At 49.3% G+C, this 19,108-nt stretch overlaps 1 protein-coding gene across 1 annotated transcript in view; it reads right to left on the reverse strand.

The window, feature by feature from the left end:
• SAMHD1 (SAM and HD domain containing deoxynucleoside triphosphate triphosphohydrolase 1) overlaps positions 1 to 19,108 on the reverse strand; it is a 697,568-nt gene that overhangs the window by 278,366 nt on the left and 400,094 nt on the right. The window contains exon 10 of the mRNA XM_069652117.1: positions 7,155 to 7,246. Within this exon, the coding sequence (XP_069508218.1) occupies positions 7,155 to 7,246 (92 nt within the window). The remainder of the gene's footprint in view (positions 1 to 7,154; positions 7,247 to 19,108) is intronic.

Genomic DNA, 19,108 nt, shown 5'->3' on the forward strand with positions numbered 1-19,108 from the left:
TGGATCTCCGTTCCTGGAAGCCGATGAACCCTCTGTACGTATGCCCCCGTTGGAGCGCTGCTGAGACTGGGAGTACGACTAGGGCGTGGTCCTAGTCAGGATGGATAAAGACATGGCAGTTTGTGACCTGTTTTTCTTTCTGTCCAGCTCTTCGTCCGTGGAGGAGTGGAAGAGGCGCCCCCCCACCCCTCCGAACGGTAGATCTAATATGCGTTCCTGGACGTCTGGGTTGAATTTTGTAAGCCGGAGCCAGGCTGTCCTCATGTCTGGAGATACAGATGGCACAGCCAGACGTGTCAATAAGGGCCACATGGATTCCATGAGGTAATGCGCCACCAGCTTGGCCTCGGCCAGTCCAGCCATAAAACGTGATTGGCTCTGAGTCGGGAGTTCCGGGAGGAAGTCCGCAATTTCCCACCAGAACCTTTGGTTGGCGGCAGTCAGCATGGCATCGGCGTTGGCCTGATGAAAATGCATGGACGCGTTGGAATAGAGCTTATTCCCGTACGCCTCCAAGATCTTCTCCTCCTTGCCTAGCAGCGCTGCATAGGAGGAGGCCGACGACGACTGAGGCTTGCAGTATAGTGATGCTGCAGCGATCACCAAGGAGTGTGGCTGAGGATGGGCCGAGAGCAAGAATGTATCCCCCTCCAGCTGGCTGTACATGGCGTCCAGGCATTGATTGACCGGCTGGGCCGAGTGGGGCTTGAGCCAACCCTTTTTGGACAGGGAGACTACCTCGGTTTGCAGTGAAATCCCTGTTTTGGCAGAGGGGCGTCACGTGAGGACTTCAGCCAGGACACCATCTGCCGGCTGCTTGATCTCGGGTTGGTGTAGGCCCAGGTACTCCGCCAGCACTGCAATACGTTCGTGGAAGGCTCTGGCTGAGGATGGTGTGTCAGGATCCTCCTCCTCCTCATCCGTATCCTGTGGATCAGGAGGATCCTGCGGAGGTAGAGGAGTAGATGGGACCGCAGGCTGGGGTACAGGGACCATGGCCTGAGTCTGAGGAGGAGGCTGGAACGGAATCGCCTGCGGAGTCAGAGGCAGCGGCTGCGCCAGCGCTTGTGGTGCTACTAGCATACTCGGGAGGACCTGCCTGATGGCAGCATTGAGGATAACCCCCATCCGAGGTGACTTCATGAGGCCGAGGAACCTCTCGCAGAACCCCTCTTCACTGGCCGTAGAGATGGCAGGGGGTAATGACGGGGTGGCCGGGAGCTGCTGCATACCCTGCCCGTATGGACGCAGTGGGAAGCTGCCCTGCGCATAAGAGGGATAGGCTGTAGGCCACATACCTGGTTGACGCCAGTCCCCCTCACTCCTTTGACACTCTTCCCTCGCCAAACTCCTGGAATGGCGACGGACGGGTGCCTCTTTCTGGTGCAGAAGCCATCTTGTCGAGCTGCCTGCCACGTGCCTGTTACGTGTAGCTCGGCTTGCTGGGCCCAGCCTCCTCCAAGACTCTTGCGTGTGGATCACAAGGCATACCCTGCTCCTCGGGCCTAGATCCGGTAGGTGCGACACCCTCGACCCCAGGTCAGTATAGCTACTTTTAGGCGCCCCCTCAGACGTATTGCCGGTGCTAGGGCGTAGCCCCCGGCCATCTTGCCGGTACAATGACAATCCGGTACAAGAACGTGCCCATCCCTCGGCACTACCACCGGGAGGATCCAAGGATCCCTTGGCCCGAAGGCCGCTAGCTGCTGCAACCTCGAATGCACGTGCTGGTATAAGAACCTGACCAGTCCCTCACGCGCGGGAGAGTCCTTGGAAAGGCTTTGCGGGGTGCGATGGAGACTAGCAGCCTTACGTTGGCCTTGGCTCGATGTTTCACAAAGTTCTTGAGGTCCTCTGGAGGCGACTTCTGGAAGAGCAGATCCGATTCGCTGCGGCCGCCTGCCTGCCCCTCCCATCCTGCGTTAAATGGAGGGGGTGAGGACCGAGAGGCGCAGCCGAGGAGCGAAGGCCAGGAGAAAAGGCCTCCCGTACTCTTTGCAGCTCTTCGCTGCTCGTCGCCATCAGCCAGGAACGATCTGCTCTCACAGCCTAGAGGTAAGAGGATCCATGCATCCCCTCCCATCCAGCTCCTCACAACTCAACCTAGACATGATCGGCTACGCGCCCGCACCTTCTGTGCTCCACACAGATCTATCCCACAATCTACTAGCATGCGGAATACTCGTCTACCACTGAGACCCATTGCAACTTCCACATCATCCACATCAGGTACGCTCCTGCGCACCAGACCCCTTTGTACCTCCCCACAGATGAACTCCCTCCATGGCCCCCACCCTTCATCCAGCACAGCCATCAGATCTGTATCGAGGGCAACAGACACAATAACTAGAGCTAAACTTCTCGCACACCCTAAGGCCAAATCTGAGGTCTACAAAACCGTGACCCCTGAAAATGGGACCCCCACTATTGCCAATTCTTCTACCTCACCAGTTGAATGTATTGATGTACCTGCCACTGTTCCCTCACATATGAGCCCGGACACTACTGACCCCCCACCAGTCTCCACCCCCCCCTCACCCCCCCATCTCAAATGTGCCCTGATCAACGCCCGATCCGTCAATGCCCATGCCTTAGACATCCATGACCTCATCACCTCAAACAACCTAGACATCCTCCTAGTCACCGAAACGTGGCTGCATGAAGCTTCGGGCCCTGCGCTCTCCCTTGCACTCCCACCTGGATACACCATCATCAGGCAAGACCGCCCCACCAAAGGCGGGGGAGTTGCAATCATAGCCAAAGACTCAATTAACATCAGAAAAAACGATAAAACCACGAACAACACCAGTGACTACCTCCAACTTAAACTCTCCACCTCCCACCACTGCACCATTACACTCCATCTGGTCTACAGGCCGCCCGGCCCCACAGGAGACTTCCAATCCACTATCACCCACCTTCTGACAGACAACCTTAAGAAATCCACCAAAGCGATCCTCCTCGGTGATGTCAACCTTGGTCTTAATGACCCCAAGGACCCTGCCTCCAAAGCACTCAACTCAGCCCTCGAAACTCTAGGCTTCTCCAACACTGTCACAGACCCCACCCACTCATTGGGCAGGACACTTGACTGGATTGCTCAGCACAACTGCCCTCTAACAATCACTGGCAACTCCCCCTCCCCGTGGTCTGACCACCACATCATTACCTTCAACATCCCCACCTACGTCCCCCCACCCCAACCCCCCCATCCCCTACCACCCGCCCTCACCAGAAGCGCTCGCCTCCTTACGAAAGAAAGACTTCTACCATTCCTCCAGGGTCCTGCCTTCAGACCTCCCTTCTCCAATAACCCAGAAACCCTGGCGCAAAATTCCAATAAGGCTATATCAGCAGCAATCAACTCCATTGCTCCTCTCAAACCCCGAAAGTCAAAACCAACAAGCCACTCCAACACCTGGTTCACCCCAGACCTACTTAAACTCCGGATGAACAAACGCGCTGCCCTTAAGCGCTGGCAATCCTCCCAAGATGACAAAGATAAACTTGACTTCAAAACCCGCTCAAAGGAATACAAAAAAGCCATCATCCTAGCAAAAGCCAAATCATTTGAAACTAGAATCTCCGAAGCCAACTCCAACACCAAAGAAATGTTCTCCATATTCAGGGAACTTGAAACCCCTATCCCTACACCCCAGAGCTTCACTAAAGACAAAGCCTGGTGTGACGGCATCCAAACTGCCATGCGCAACAAACTAGACCTCCTCCAAGCCAAAATCTTGAACTCCAGACTCTCTCTTCCCACCCCCCTCCCGCCCCCTCCCCCTCTCCAGAGGCCACCCCCACCTTCTCCTTCAAAACCATCCAAGAGAAAGACATCATCACCCTAATGAAAGGAATCAAACCCTCCAACTGCAAAGGAGACCCCTGCCCCGCCACCATTATCAAGGACTGTGCAGAGTCCCTCGCCCCATTTATCACAGCCTTTGTAAACGCATCCTTCACCACAGGCATTGTACCCTCCTCCCTTAAGGAAGCCTGGGTCAGGCCACTCATAAAAAAAAAAAACCACACTTGACCCCACCTCTCCCAACAACTACAGACCCATCACCACCGTCCCCTTCCTTCTTAAAATTCTCGACAAAGCAGCCTACCTGCAAGTCCAACACTTCATCGAAGAGAACCAACTCCTAGGCCTGAGACAATCTGGTTTCCGCCCAAAACACGGAACCGAGACCGCCTTACTGGATTTAAAAAACCAGATGGACGATGCCAGAGACATGGGCAAACCTGTCCTGCTCCTCGATCTCTCTGCTGCGTTTGACCTCGTGGATCACGACGTCTTATGCCACCACCTAACCTCCACTGCTAACTTCTCAGCCCACGCTAGTGCCTGGATCACCTCCTTCCTACATGGAAGGACCATGCAGGTCTTCTCTGATCTAGCTACGGCATCCCCAACCATTATGCTGTGTGGTGTCCCTCAAGGCTCCTGCCTCTCTCCTACCCTCTACAACATATTCACTCGCCCTCTCTTCCTCATCCTTGACGCCATGGGGATCTCATACACAAATTACGCGGACGACACGCAGATCCTCGTAACCCTGACAGGTGACTATGAGACCGATTCCAAGGCTCTTAACACCATCTATAACGCAATTCAAACTTGGATGGCCGCCAACAGTCTCTGTCTCAACTCTGACAAAACTGAAATCCTACTTGTAGGCTCCCCTGACACTCTTAAAAAACTTGACGCTCAGTTCTCCCACTTCACCATTGACTCTATCACCATTCCAGTATCTGAGTCAGTGAAAACCCTAGGCATCTACCTGGACTCCAATTTGTCCATGACTAGACAGGTGAATGCCATTGCCTCCTCAGCTGCCTACCAGGCCAAACTCCTCAATGCAGTTAGACCCTACCTCTCCAGCGACACCTGCACAAACATAGCTAGGGCTATCACTGGATCTCGGTTGGACTACTGTAATATTCTCTTCCTAGGGACCTCCACTAAAAACCTTGAGAAACTGCAAGTTACTCAAAACAACGCCTTACGCGCAGCACAAGGCATCTCCAAAAGAGAACATATATCTAATGCAAGAAGAGCCTCCCACTGGCTACCTATAAAAGAGAGGATCATCTTCAAAACCTTGACCCTCACCCACAAATGTATCCACTCTGCAGCCCCAGCCTACCTTGCACAAAGGATCCACCCGGCCATATCCGCAAGACCAACCAGGACCCCCTATACTAACCTACTCACGGTACCCTTGATAAAAAAATCAAGAGCAGGGGGTTCTAGCTTCCCCTACCTTGCGGCTCTACACTGGAATGCCCTTCCCACTGCCCTGCGAGCTGAACCTTCCCTGACCACCTTCCGCAAAACCTTGAAAACCACCCTGTTTGCTTGATTCCCTACCGTCTATCACCTACACTCGCCACATGTATACCTGATCTTTTGTACGCCTCCATGCATAATATCTGTTACACCTAAATGTCAATGCCAAATGATGTAACCTATGCATAATGTAACCAAGCTGTCTGCAAGTAACAGCGCCAAAATGCCCCTGGGCTGCCTGCGCGCTATACAAATGTAAAAAATAAATAAATAAATAACCTGGCTAGTCTGTTCTTCAGCGCTTTCGAGGACAGCGAGCCACACGCTGTACAAGCTTGCCAACCGTGGTCTGGGCCAAGGCAATGTAGCCAGAGGGCGTGGGGGTCTGAATTTGGGAAGCGCCCGTTGCAGGATGGACACCTGCTGAACCCTGTGGAAGTCGACATGTGCCAGGGAGGAGCGGGACGCCAGAGGACGAGTACCTGGATGATAAAAAGACAAAAAAAAACAAAGAAGTATCCGCGCGTGGAATTACATGGCCGAAGCCAAACCCAGAAGCACTGGTGAATTCGGTCCGTTCCGGTCGATGCAGAAAAGGGGACTGGGGCGTGGCGCCAGAGGGTGCAGTCAGGGCAGCACAGGTTCCCTGGGCCGCACCCCTGCGCGCCTCTAAATTTAAAGGGGAAGAAGGTTTTTTCTGCTGAAAAAGGTTCCATCTCCCATCCCTTGGAAGGGACACCCATGCAGTAGGGAGGCAATGGGACGGGACGTAAGAATAAAAAGAATATTCCATGCAAAATTCATGACACCAGACATAGAATTACCTTGGTCTGCTTGTATTCAAACAAACGGTTCATTTTTACAATGCATAGTTTGTCAGTGTCTAAGAATGTAGTTTTGTACTGTCTGTTGAATGGCTTTACTAAGACCTTAGTTGGACTACCTAACATGTGCTCAGGTGGACATTTTTTTGAAACACCTCCAGCATCTTTAATCTAAACTTTTTCCAGTCATCCGAAAACACTGACTTACTCAGGAAAGTAACCATTTTGTCAGGTGAGGAGGAAGAAGATTATGGCGTTGCTTCAAGTTTTTATGGGTGGAGGATGACGAGTGTTGAGATCTCAAGCGCTTTTGGCGTTTAGCTCGCTTTTTCATCGGGGAAGACATCCCTCGAGTCATCTGAAGACCTCCTTTTTGTGGGGGTAACAGAAGGGAATTTTGAATCTCTCTCTCTCTCTCTCTCTCTCTCTCTCTCATATCAGCATTTCTGGTCCACAATCAGAACAGAGCTTGAACCCAGTCTTGAGTGTCATCTCGATTTCTCGAAGTAACGCAGTTAAATTCCGCTAGCAAGCGGAAACGGAACTTAGACAACGGGTGCCGCACATGCTACTTATAAGAGCTTTGACGTCACAGCTGAGGACAGGAAAGAGGCTTTCGAGGGCCACGACTCGGCACTGCTCGGCGTCCGATACAATGGAAAAAAGAATTCTGAAGCAAGCTGCAAGCAGACTTGAGTATCAAAGATGAGGAATTCATGGGAGGACACAATCCATTCTAAATGTTTAGCTTTAGTTAGACCTAAAAGGCATACAATCTCTACAGATCTTCACACCGATTGGGTGGTGTGGGGCACAGTTTCAAACTAATGTATACTAGCACAAGGGTTCGTTACACACTAGCTATTATATCTGCTACTTTTATTAGCAATTTCATAACCTATCAAAGTATATTTCAATTAAAGAACATTGTACAATAAAAATGAATCCAGTATTAAACATTTAAAGTCAAGGCAGAAATTAAAGGTTGTAGAGTAAAAACAGCCCAATTCGCCCAAACACACATTTCTCACATTGTTTCAATGATGCTGGCAACCTTATGCTGGTAAGCTCTTCGATGTAGACAGTTTCTTGTGTGGAACATGTCATATAAATTTCCAACCTCCTGCAGGGAAACAAAGGTGAAAGGATTGTTAACAATTCTAGATAAAGAAAGCAAAAATACCAATCAATTTACCATTGCTGTTAAGATGGATTTAAAAAAAAAAATCAGCGCTTCTGGGAGGATTTTGGGAGGCCACCCTATTTGTGGTAAGCACAGAAGACACTTGGAGGATCGAAAATCCAATCAAGTCCGAGACTGGGTGCCCTCATCTCCGCTGTTTCTGACCCTTGTTGCTTGTAGATCCATTGCTGACAATTACCCTCCCTCGTCTGTTAGATTCCCATTCCCTTGTTTCTCTGCTCCCCAACCTTGTATTCCCCCACCCACATCATTGTAAAGGGCTTTGTTGCTACTCGAAGCTAGGTCTGCGCTCAATAAATGTAATGGTGTGAGCCTGGAGCTTTGCCTACTAACACAAAAACGGAACCAAAGCGCCCGGAGCGGCGTAAGCCCAGCAGGCGCAAGGGCAGCTGTTTGTTGCTTTCTTTTTTTTTATGTCCCACCAGGATGCTGTTTGCCTGGAGCCCTGCCTACCACCACAAAAACGGGACAACTGTTAGGCAGGATTGTATGCAGTACCCTGAGGGAGACTGCACCAGCCTTGTCCTCTTGGCAATAGTTAACCCAACATTTGGTATAAGTCTGTACTACACAAGTTGGTAGAGTGACTGAGCAGCCATGTCCATCTCAAGAGGGGTCAGTGTGAGCTGAAGGGTTGTAACAGAGTTTCACATTGACAAGTAACCAAATAACCCTTTAACTCAGGTTTCTTGATTAAAATGATTATTAATAGTCAGTTCTACAAGCCTTCTTTAGAAGGGAGCAAATATGTAACACTTAAATATACACACTCTCGCTTTCAATAAATCAGTATATACCCATTTGGGATGTTCATGTTAAAGGATATTTGTACCGTACACTGTCACCACCGGAGTGGTCCCCTGGCACTCTGAAAAGGGGGTCGGGGGTGAGTTAGTGGGAAAAAGCTGGAAAAGTGCAAGAGCAGTGATGTGCTGTTGGCGACCTCAACCGTGAATTCCGTTGGCTGGGATGAACAAGTTACTTACCAACTGTAACGTTCTTTCGACTGGATGTTCCTCCAACGTATTCCTCATCTTATGATAACTCGTTATCTCCAGCTTCGCTGCTTCGGCAAAAAATTCTCTCGGCGGAGGGCGCTGTGCTCGAGGTCGTGGCGTCGATTGTCCCTCAACGGTCTCCGTACCGTGTTGACGTCACTGATGGTATAAGTAGCTCGAGCCGCGCCCGTTGCTCCAGTTCTGTTTTTTCGATGAAAACATATAGGATGAACACCCAGGCGTGCCCCATGACTGATGCACACTTCGTGAGAGGAAAGTGTAAGAAAACGTAAACTGTACTGCGGGGTAGGATGGGAGGGGCGATGAGGAATACGTGGGAGGAACATCCAGTCGAAAGAACGTTACAGTTGGTAAGTAACTTGTTCTTCAAATGGATTGTGTCCTCCGACGTATTCCTCATTTTATGATAGACTCCCATAGCAGTAGTAATTTTGGAGGTGGGAGTATTAGTTTTCAGTTTTCATGGACAGAATGCAGAACTGCCTTGGCAAATAAACCCTCATTAGAGGAGGCAGTAGCCAAACAGTAATGTTTTACAAAAGTGTGTATTGTTTTCCAAGTAGCAGCTGAACAAATATCTGCTGCCGGGACTCCCCTCTTTAGAGCCGTAGAAGTAGCCATACCCCTTGTACAATGGGCACGAAGCCCATCTAATGGGTCTTTTCCTGCTAACCTGTAGCATTCAGTTATGGCTAAAATGATCCAGCGGGATATGGTCTGTTTTGTTACTGACCAGTATAACCCACAAATAGTTGGTCATCTTGCCTCAATTTAGCCATTCTTGAGATATAGAAAGTAAGAGCCCTCTTGGGATCTAGTCTGTGCAATCTCTCCTCTTCCTTTCCCAAATGAGGAGGAGGATAAAAGGTTGGTAATATTATCTTTTGCGACAAATGGAAGTCTGAAACTACCTTTGGTAAAAAGGAAGGTTTAACTTTAAGGACTACTTTATCCTATCCTTATAAAAAGTAGTAAATGGCGGTTTGCATGAGAGAGCCTGAAGTTCGCTAACCCCGAGGGCTGATGACAAGGCCACAAGAAGTACAGTTTTTAATGTTAAGAGCCTCAATGGGCAGGAGTGCATAGGCTCAAAAGGTATACAAGTCAATAATTTTAGTACTAGATTTAAGTTCCAAGTTGGGACATGAAAAGGTACTGGGGGGTATACATTAGTAAGCCCCTTTAAGAATTGAATGATCAATGGAATTTTGAAATATGAAACCTCTTCCGAGGTGCGCTTGAAAATAGACAGCGCAGCAAGGTATCCTTTAATTGTCCCTATCTGGAGCCCCAGATTGGCTAGATGCAGTAGGAAAGAAAGCACCATTGGGGTGCCACATTGAAAAGGGTCCACATTCTTATCTTTGCACCAGTTACTGAACTTGTTCCAGCAACATCGGTATAAAGATTTTGTTGCTGGCCTTCTAGCCGAAAGCAAGATCTCCATTACGTCATCCGGAAGATCCCAATCCTTGCATCCCAACCTCTCAGAAACCATGCGTGAAGGTTGAGTGTCTTGACCTCTGGATGGAGAACCCGACCTTCCTCTTGTGAGAGAAGATCCTCTCTTTGCGGAAGACGTATTGGAGGGCAGATGGACAGGTCTAGAAGGTCCGGGTACCACGTCCTCCTGCCCCAATCCGGGGTAATTAGTATCATTGTTTTCCTGAACTTTTTCAACCTCCCGATTACTTGAGGAATCACGCGGACTGGGGGTAACGCGTACAGCAGTGGAAACTTCCACTCCACTACGAATGCTTCTCCCAGATCTCCTCTTTGAGGAAATTCCCTTGAGCAGTACTGCTCGCACTTCCGATTGATCTCAGTGGCGAACAGATCCACTTGAGGGGTTCCCCAAAGGGCGAAGATCTCTTGAAGGACTTCCTGAGCTAGCTCCCACTCGTGGGAGACTGTGCTCTGCCTGCTCAGAGCGTCTGCCGCCGTGTTTTGCTCTCCGGCTAGGTGAATTGCCGATAGAGAGATTCCTTCTCGTATTGCCCAGAACCAGAGCTGCATTGCCTCTCTGCACAGTGGTAGTGACCCTACTCCTCCTCTCTTGTTGAGGTAGTACATGGCCACTGTGTTGTCCGTCATTATCAGGACATTCTTTCCCTGTACAGAGGGCAGAAAGGCCTTCAGCGCTAGTCTGATTGCCCTCAGCTCCAATAGGTTGATGTGTAGTTTGGACTCCGATGGAGACCAACAACCGCTGATTGTCAGATCGTTGCACCCCACCCCGTGAGTGAGGCGTCCGTCACTACTGTTATCTCCGGCCATGGTTGCCAAAAGGATTCTCCCTTGAGAATGTTGTCGTTGCAAGCCCACCATAGTAGATCCTGAGCAACTGCGCTCGGGACTTGCAGAAGATCCAACATATTCCCTGAGAACTGGGACCACTGAGTTCTAAGTGCCCATTGAAGGGATCTCATTCTCAACCTGGCCTCTGGTACTAGGAAAATGCAGGATGCCATGAGGCCGAGCAACCTGAGAAAATCGAAGGCCGGTAGATGTTGGGCATTCTGAAACTTCGTTACCATCTGCTGGATGTGGAGAGCTCTCACTTCGGGAGGCGAGGCTTTTCCAGATGAAGTGTCCAAGACTGCTCCGATAAACTGGAGTTTCTGGGTTGGTATCATGTGGGACTTCTTGAAATTGAGGGAGAAGCCCAGTTTGTGGAGGAAGTGGCAGGTGAGCGAAAGATGTTCCTGAGCTTGTTCTGGAGAACTTGCTCTGATCAACCAGTCGTCCAGGTAGGGATATATGTGAATACCTCCTCTCCTGAGACTTGCTGCCACAACCGCCAACAGTTTGGTGAAAACCCTCGGGGCGGAGGTCAACCCGAATGGCAGAACTCAAAACTGATAATGAGAATTGCCAATCGCGAACCTCAGGTACTTTCTGTGCCCTGGATGGATTGGCACATGAAAGTAAGCATCCTGAAGGTCCAATGATACCAACCAGTCTTGGAGTTGTAGAGCCTGAAGGATCTGAGAAAGGGTCACCATCTTGAACTTGTCCTTCCTGAGGAACTTGTTCAAGTTTCTTAAGTCCAAGATGGGTCTCAAATCTCCGTCCTTTTTTGGGATGAGAAAGTATGGGGAGTACCAACCCCTGTTCCTCTCAGCTACAGGTACCTGTTCTATGGCACCTTTCTCTAGCAGGGTTAAAATTTCCTGCAACAGGAGCGGGTCTGGAATTTTTACGGAGTTGGCTCCCGGTGGATGATTCTGAGGCCTTTTAGAAAGGGGAGACAGAAACCTTGAGCTACTGTTTCCAGTGCCCAAACATCTGAGGTAATGCCTCGCCATTCCTTCAGATGTTGAGAGATCCTGCCTCCCACTGGTGTCTTGTGGAGCAAGGTCTCAGAGATTTGGAGGCGGCTGCAGGAGTGGCTGAGGGCAAAGATGCCGCTCCTGAGGCTGATTTCGCACCTCTTCCTCGTCCACCACGAGGGAAGTTTTTTCTGCCTCTTTGAGAAGCCTGTCCTCTTCCTCTACCAAATGAGGAGTAGTAGCGAAAAGAACGACCTCTCCAGGAAGATGATCCTGAATAGGTTTTCTGAGGCTGGCGCATGGAGGCACTTTCGAGGTCTGGAGTTTTTCTAGGCTTTCGTCAGCCTTACTGCCAAATAGCCTCGAGCCATCAAAGGGCATATTAAGGAGTCTGGATTTCACATCCTGTGCAAACCCCGACTTCCTCAACCACGCAAATCTGCGCAACACAGTGCTTGTAGCCATGGATCTGCTGATGCTATCAGCAGTATCCAGTCCAGACTGGAGACATTCCCCCATTGCCTCCTTTCCGTCTTTGACTATATTCAGGAAGCCTTCCCTTTCCTCGCCTTCTGGAATATGCTCAGCCGCCACCGAAATACAGTCCCACAGGGTATGGGTAAACCTGGCCAGTGTACAGGTGACATTTGTCGATTTCAGGGCCATGCTACCTGAAGTGAAAACTTTACGGGCCCAGGCATCAACTTTCTTGTCCTCTCTATCCGGAGGGATAGTGGGATATGCAGTTTGTTTTGCTGTGGATGCAGCCTGAATAACCAGACTTTCTGGAGTCGGATGCCTGTTTAAATATTCAGGATCCGTACCAGCTGGTCTGTATTTCTTTGGGAAATTACTATTTGTAGCAGCAATGCTATCAGGATTTTCCCAATTTTTTTCTACTGTTCTCTGAAGAGCCCTATGAAAAGGGGAGAACTGGGTCTTTTTGGGGACCTTTGACAATTATATCTGTCATATCGTCCTGTTCAAACACGGGTGAAGTGTTACCCCAACCCATGTATTCTACTACCCTGTTCATAAGACCTCTGTACCCAGAGTCTGCATGTTCTGCAGGGTTAGGTTTGGCAAATTCTAACTCTGGTGAGGTGTCAATTCCACTAGCAGAGTGTAGAGTATCACTCAGGTCTCTCATTCTAGATTGCTGATCATTGAGTTCTTCAGGAACTTGTCTTGTGCCATATGAAACTCCAAAGGGAGTGACTTCGTCTTCTTCCGAGCCAGATTCCTCATAAATTGAGGACATAGCTTTAAAAAAGTCTGTTCTGGGCAACTGAGTAAATCTCCTTTCTTCCTCAACAATTTCCTTCGAAGGAATAGAAAAATCCTTTGAGGTTGTCGACGGGAATTTCGAAGAAGACTTCGATACAGGTGTCGAAGACGCTCTTGGCTTCGATGCTGAAGCAGTCGACGCAGATGGCGTCGATGAAGCTGTCGAAGCCTTCGATGAGGCACCGGAGATGTGCTCGACTCACGAGGAGCCTTCGACGACTTGGCGTCGACTCGAGTATCTTCGATACTACTGGCTTTTACCAAGGTAGTTCTCGACTTCTCTTTGTCGTCCAATGGAGCGACCTTAGAGGAATGGGTCTTCCGAGGTTCTGTCGAGGGGGTCGGGCCGCATTCTCGAAAATCTCCATCTTTTTACGAAATTCCTCCCATTTTCTGGGGGAATCCGATTTTGTCGGACATCGAATTTCTTCGGTCGACTCAGAAGAGGATGACGATGAGGGAGACCTATGTCTCCTCTTCAGTTTTTTTGACGAGGAAGAAGAGTGTCTCGATCTACTCCTGGATCGAGATCTCTTGGAGTGTCTATGTCGATCTGATTGTTTCGAATCGGTCGCTTTCTTATGCTTTTTGGACAGCCTTCTTAGAGGCTTCCCTCCCCACCAACAGTTTACCTCTCCTCTCATGAAGGGCCTTCTCGGTCATGGACTGGCAGGAACCACAGTCGTCGGTTCGGTGACTAGAACCGAGACACCAGAGACAAACTCGGTGAGGATCCGTGATTGACATTTTCGATCCACAATCGATACACTTCTTGAACCCAGTCTTGGGTGTCGAAGGAGTCGAAGAAGATGACATTTTCACGAAGAAAATCTCGGAGCGAGCCGTTCACGATAGCAAAGCGATCGGAAAAACAGAACTGGAGCAACGGGCGCGGCTCGAGCTACTTATACCATCAGTGACGTCGACACGGTACGAAGACCGTCGAGGGACAATCGACGCCACGACCTTGAGCACAGCGCCCTCTGCCGAGAAATTTTTATTCAGAAGCAGCGAAGCTGGAGATAACGAATTATCATAAGATGAGGAATACGTGGGAGGACACAATCCATTCGAATGGGGTGTTTTCTGGTTGGTAGTCGTCGTGTGCTGTTGTGCAAGTCTATGTGTGGTTTGTTTTGTTTGTTGCAGTGTAGTGAAGTTTGTGCGGATTGTTGTGTTGTAGGTTTGCGTTTGGTTAGGGTTTGAGAGGTATATGCAGAGGGGTGAAATTGTTAGTAGATTGGTTAATTGGTCAGCAAATGCTAACAATTACAATTCTATGTAAGTGTGGCTGACATTTTAAACCTATCTAGATGCGACGCTGGCTAGTGTTCATGATTACGTCTAGGTGTGGCACATGCTAACATTCACAATTCCATCTAAGTGTGGCATGTGCTAATAATAACGATTCCATCTAAGTGGTATATGCTAATAATCACAATTCCATGTGAGTGTGGCACATGCTGACCTTCACGATCCCTTCTAGATGCAACACTGGCTAATGGTCACAATTTCATCTAGGGCGACGGCAGCTAATGTTCACAATTACGTCATGGTGTGGCACATGCTAACATTCCCAATTCCTACCGAGTGTGGCATGTGCTAATAATCACAATTCCATCTGAGTGTGGCATATGTTAATAATCACGGTTCCATCTAAGTGTGGCACATGGCAACAGTCACAATTCTATCCGAGTGTGGCACATGCTACAATTCACAATTCAATCCAAGTGTGGGACATGCTGACAATTCCGTTCTATCTAGATACGATTTAGGCTAATGCTCACGATTTAATCTCCAAGTGTGGCGCATGCTACCATTCACAATTACATCCAGGTGTGGGATATGCTACTGTTCAGAATTGAAAGAGTGGGACATACTACCAATCACAATTCAATCTAAGTGTGGGACACATACACTTCCTACACCCTGATGTGACTTCAATTACTAGGACACTGTGGACATTGATATATCACTGGTACATTTAGAGCAATACTGAGTTAGGTGTCAAAAGGAAAAGATTTGAGGAAGAAACAATGGTTAACATGTTTCTCAAACAGGTCCAAGCATTTTTTAAACCCCCAATACAATGTAGATTAACCCTTTCGCAGCTATACAAGTAAAGAATGTATGACTTTTGGAGGGACAGGTCAAAACACAAAGTCAGAGGTTAGAAGAGTCTTCAGGTACCCAGGACAGCCAATGTCAATTGAGCAAAGTCTAGGGGAGCTGAGGCACTTCTTGAAGCCAAGTAAAAAGCCTTGCACAATGTTATAGAGTTTTGTAGAAAATGAAATCACTGTTGGGCCACAAGCTTGGAGGCTTGTGATGGGCAAAGCTGCAAGCAACTCTGCAAAAGGCAGCAAATGCAAGTCTCAACTGAGAGCAAGCAAGCTACACAACAAGAGGTTAAATACCCCTTAGTTCACAGTATGTTAGGTCTGAAGAAATTGGTTGCAGCTGGCTTCTGTTCCTGTTGTAGTATGGCAGATCCTGTTGTTCCTGGGCCTCAGTCGTGGGGACAAGAACAAGGACGTCGGGGGACTCCTGCACTACGTTTCGAAGGTCGGCAGCAATGGGCAAAGTTCAAATCAGTGGTACTTCGCGGTTTCAGCTTCTTGCAAATAGCACCACCGCGGTTCTTGGACACCTTGTGGACTTTGCTTGCTTCTGGGGTCCAGCACTCTGTTGAGGTGGCTCAGGCTTGGTCAACCCTGCTTTGAGGGAGTCTAGAGGATCTTCCTGGAGCTTGGGTCTGGCTTAAAAATGATGCGCTCGATTCTGGTGTTCCTGTCGCCTGGCACTCGGTTCCTGCAGCAGCAATGGTAGTACAGCCAGCAAAGAGAGTATTTCCAGTCGAGGTCATCTTGGGGTCGATTGGTCCCACCAACCCAATGGGAGAAGTCGTCCTTTGTAGGGCTTCTCTAGTCGAAGCAAATACGGAGCTTCGGCACTGCAGCAGGCTTCACCGGGCAAACCAACGGTCCAGGAGTTGTAGCAAGCATCACTACCAAGTTCTTCTTTGGATTCCTTCATCTAGTGGTCGACTGCCTTCCTCTACCGCACTCTTCAGTGATCGCTGCGGCGTCACTCTACTCCAAGCCTCAGTCGTCCTCGGCCACCTTGTCCTCAGCGCTTCTAGGCAAGGAGGAGAAGATATTGGACGCTGGCAGAAAGGTTCATTCCAACGCCTCACTGCACCTTCATCAATCCAACAGAAATGCCATGCTGTCAAACGTTAATCAGAGGCTTTGGTGGGAAATAGCCGACTTCCTCCCACAAGTTTCGGTGCAGAGCCAGGCACGTTTCAAGGCCGACATGGCAGAAGCTAAATTGGTGGCACAGCACATCATGGAGTGCACTGTGGCCCACATTACCTCAGGCCGTGCCATCTGCATCGCCACGGACATGAGGACTGCCTGGCTACCAAGTTCAACCTCTTGGTCCAGGAATGCATATTGGACCTTCCATTCGAGGGTGGCGACCTCTTTCATTCCACCACCAATGAAAAGAGATTAAAAAGAAAAACGGTTACCAAACTGCATCCCCACGAATGTCACGCCCAAGGCATACACCCAGTCGCATCAAGGCTCCGACAAAGGGCGGGTTCTGGGGCTTCCAAGAACGGAGGTCGAGACAGCCTGAGGGTTTTCCGAGTCAGCACCGATGCAAACAGCAGAAGGGGGAGCAACGGCTTCTTTCAATCCCCCCCTCCTCTGCACTAGCCTCAGAGGGAAAGAAGGCATGATGCGCCCCATCGGGTCCATGTGTTTCTGGTGGGGGGCAGGCCTGCCCTTCACACGCAGTCTTGTCATCAGAAGTTTGCAGATCCCTGGATCATATCCATAGTGTTACGGGTTACCGCCTACCGATTCCTTCCTCCACTCCCACAGATTGGGACAACAACTCTGTTGGCGGAAATGTGCTCGCTCACAGAGAGCCAGGTAGTGGAGGAAGTCCCAACCTCCAAGTTAGGCTTGGGTTCTACTCCCAGGATTTTCACCATATAAAAGAAGAAACAGGCTGGCCTGACTTTTCCACCCTGAACCCATCCCTCCCTCTTAAAAAATTCAAGATGGTTACGCCAGCGCTTATTGCAGAGACATTGTGCAGGGGAGACTGGATGTACTCCGTGGATCTGAAGGACACATATCTACACGTCCCAATATGGCAGCCTCATCGGTCCTTTCTACGGTTCAGGATCGTGGGCTTCCATTTCCAATACAAGGTTCTACCCTTCGACATCAACTCAGCCTCCAGGGTCTTTACCAGACTTATGAAAGCAGTGCCAGCCCTTCTCGGAGCCCAAGGTCACCATGTCTACCTGTACCCGGACGACTGGCTCGTCAGGGCAAGATCCCCAGAGGAGGTTCACCACACTTCTCCGCCCTTATGTTCACACTCCACGAACTGGGATTGTCCATCAATCACAAAGTCTCAGCTGTAGCCTATACAGAGCCTGACTTTTCTGGGTCTCATCTGAGACTCTAGCTCAGAGAGGGTTTTCCCCTTGGAAGGCAGGATCACTGCTATCAAGAGGGGCACAGGTCATTTTCTCAGCAGAGAGGTGACCTCAGCCTGGTGGTTCCAGTATCTACTGAGTATTGTGGCAGCGTTCCTACTGGCGGTACCTCACCCGAGGCTCAAGATGAGATTACAGCTGCATTTGGAAGCCTCATGGAATCCGGAGCCAGGCTCCCAAGCAAAGCTAGTCAGCATTCCTCCCTTTCTACACCATAACCTTGTCTGGTGGTCCACAGACTGCAACCTGCGGACAGGCAGCCCCGCAAGTGACCATCACCCTGGATTCCTCCCTGCAAGGCTGGGCCGCTACATTCGACAACCACAGCGTCCATGGAGTCTGGTCCCTGCAGGAGCAGGAGGCCCATATCAACTGGCTGGAGCGGAAAGCCATCTTGCTCGCCCTCGAGGCTTTCCTGCCGCTCATCTGTGGCAAGGTGGTCTTCATTCATACGGACAACTCCACCAGCATGTATTACATCAACAAGCAGGGTGGCACCAGGTCTTCCCTGCTGTGCAGCCTAGCAGGAGCCTACCGGAACTCAGAAGACTAAGTCTTCTCTTCCTCACCCGGTGGTTAAGCGATATCTGGCAGGCCTCACCAGGCTCTACCCGCCTGTTAGACATGATTGTATGCAGTACCCATAGGGTGCACTACAACAATCCTGTCCTCCTGGCAGTAGTAACCCAATCTTTGCTATAAGTCTGCACTACACAGGTTGGTAGTGTGGAGGAGTAGCCAGGCTGATCTCAAGAGGGGTCAATGTGAGCTGTAGGGGAGTTACACAGAGGCACACAAGGTTTCTTGATAAAACAATTATTAATGTATTTACCATCAGTTAATGTAAGCCGTCTTCAGATGGGGCACTGTAAAACACCACACAAATATACTTCAAAATTACACAATCTTATTTCAGAGTCAGTTAATACCCATTTGGGGTATCTGGTCTTTCCATCGAAAAGGTTTCCATCGAAACCCTTTCCAACTAAAATTTGCATCGAATCTTTTTGCATCGAATGCATATATGGATGGGGTAAAGGGTTATTTTTCATTGGGGTGGGGTTCTAAGGGTAAAACAAAGGGGGCTGGGGGGATCCCCCAAAATAATGCAAAAAAATGTATTTGATGCAAAAGAATGTGATGGGAAGTTTTCATTGGAAGGGGTTTTGATGTAGGCCGGTTGGATGGAAAGACCATAAACCCCATTTGGGATGGCATACAGCAGAGACCTACCGCCACAGGTGACTTCAATTGCTAGGGTGCTGTTGACATTAATGTATTAATGTTGGCATTCAGGATTAGTTAAGAGCAAGTAAAAAGGAAAAAGATTATTAGAGCAAACAAGTTACCACAAATATTCCTTAAGCAGGCAAATACTTTCAGATCCCTCTCAATAAGAGTCATTCAGTTAAAACGGGCTAAGCCAAAGTCAATAGGCAATAATCTAGATAGGCTGAAGCACTTCCTTGAAGTTAAGTAGAAAAGTCTTTGCACAATGTTTCAGAAGTCTTTGAAGAAAAAGATGAATCAATGTAGGGCCACAAGCTGTTAGACTTGTGGGAAATAGAAAATGCAAGCAACTCTACAGGAAGGGTAGAAATGCTGAGTGCGTAGAGGGGGCGGGTGCGTAGAGCCGATGAGTGAGCAAAACAGGTGAATACATTGAATACATAGTGCGTGT

The sequence above is a fragment of the Ambystoma mexicanum genome, chromosome 3p (assembly GCF_040938575.1).
Source record: "Ambystoma mexicanum isolate Mex_15411 chromosome 3p, UKY_AmexF1_1, whole genome shotgun sequence".
In the NCBI taxonomy this organism is placed as follows: Eukaryota; Metazoa; Chordata; class Amphibia; order Caudata; family Ambystomatidae; genus Ambystoma; species Ambystoma mexicanum.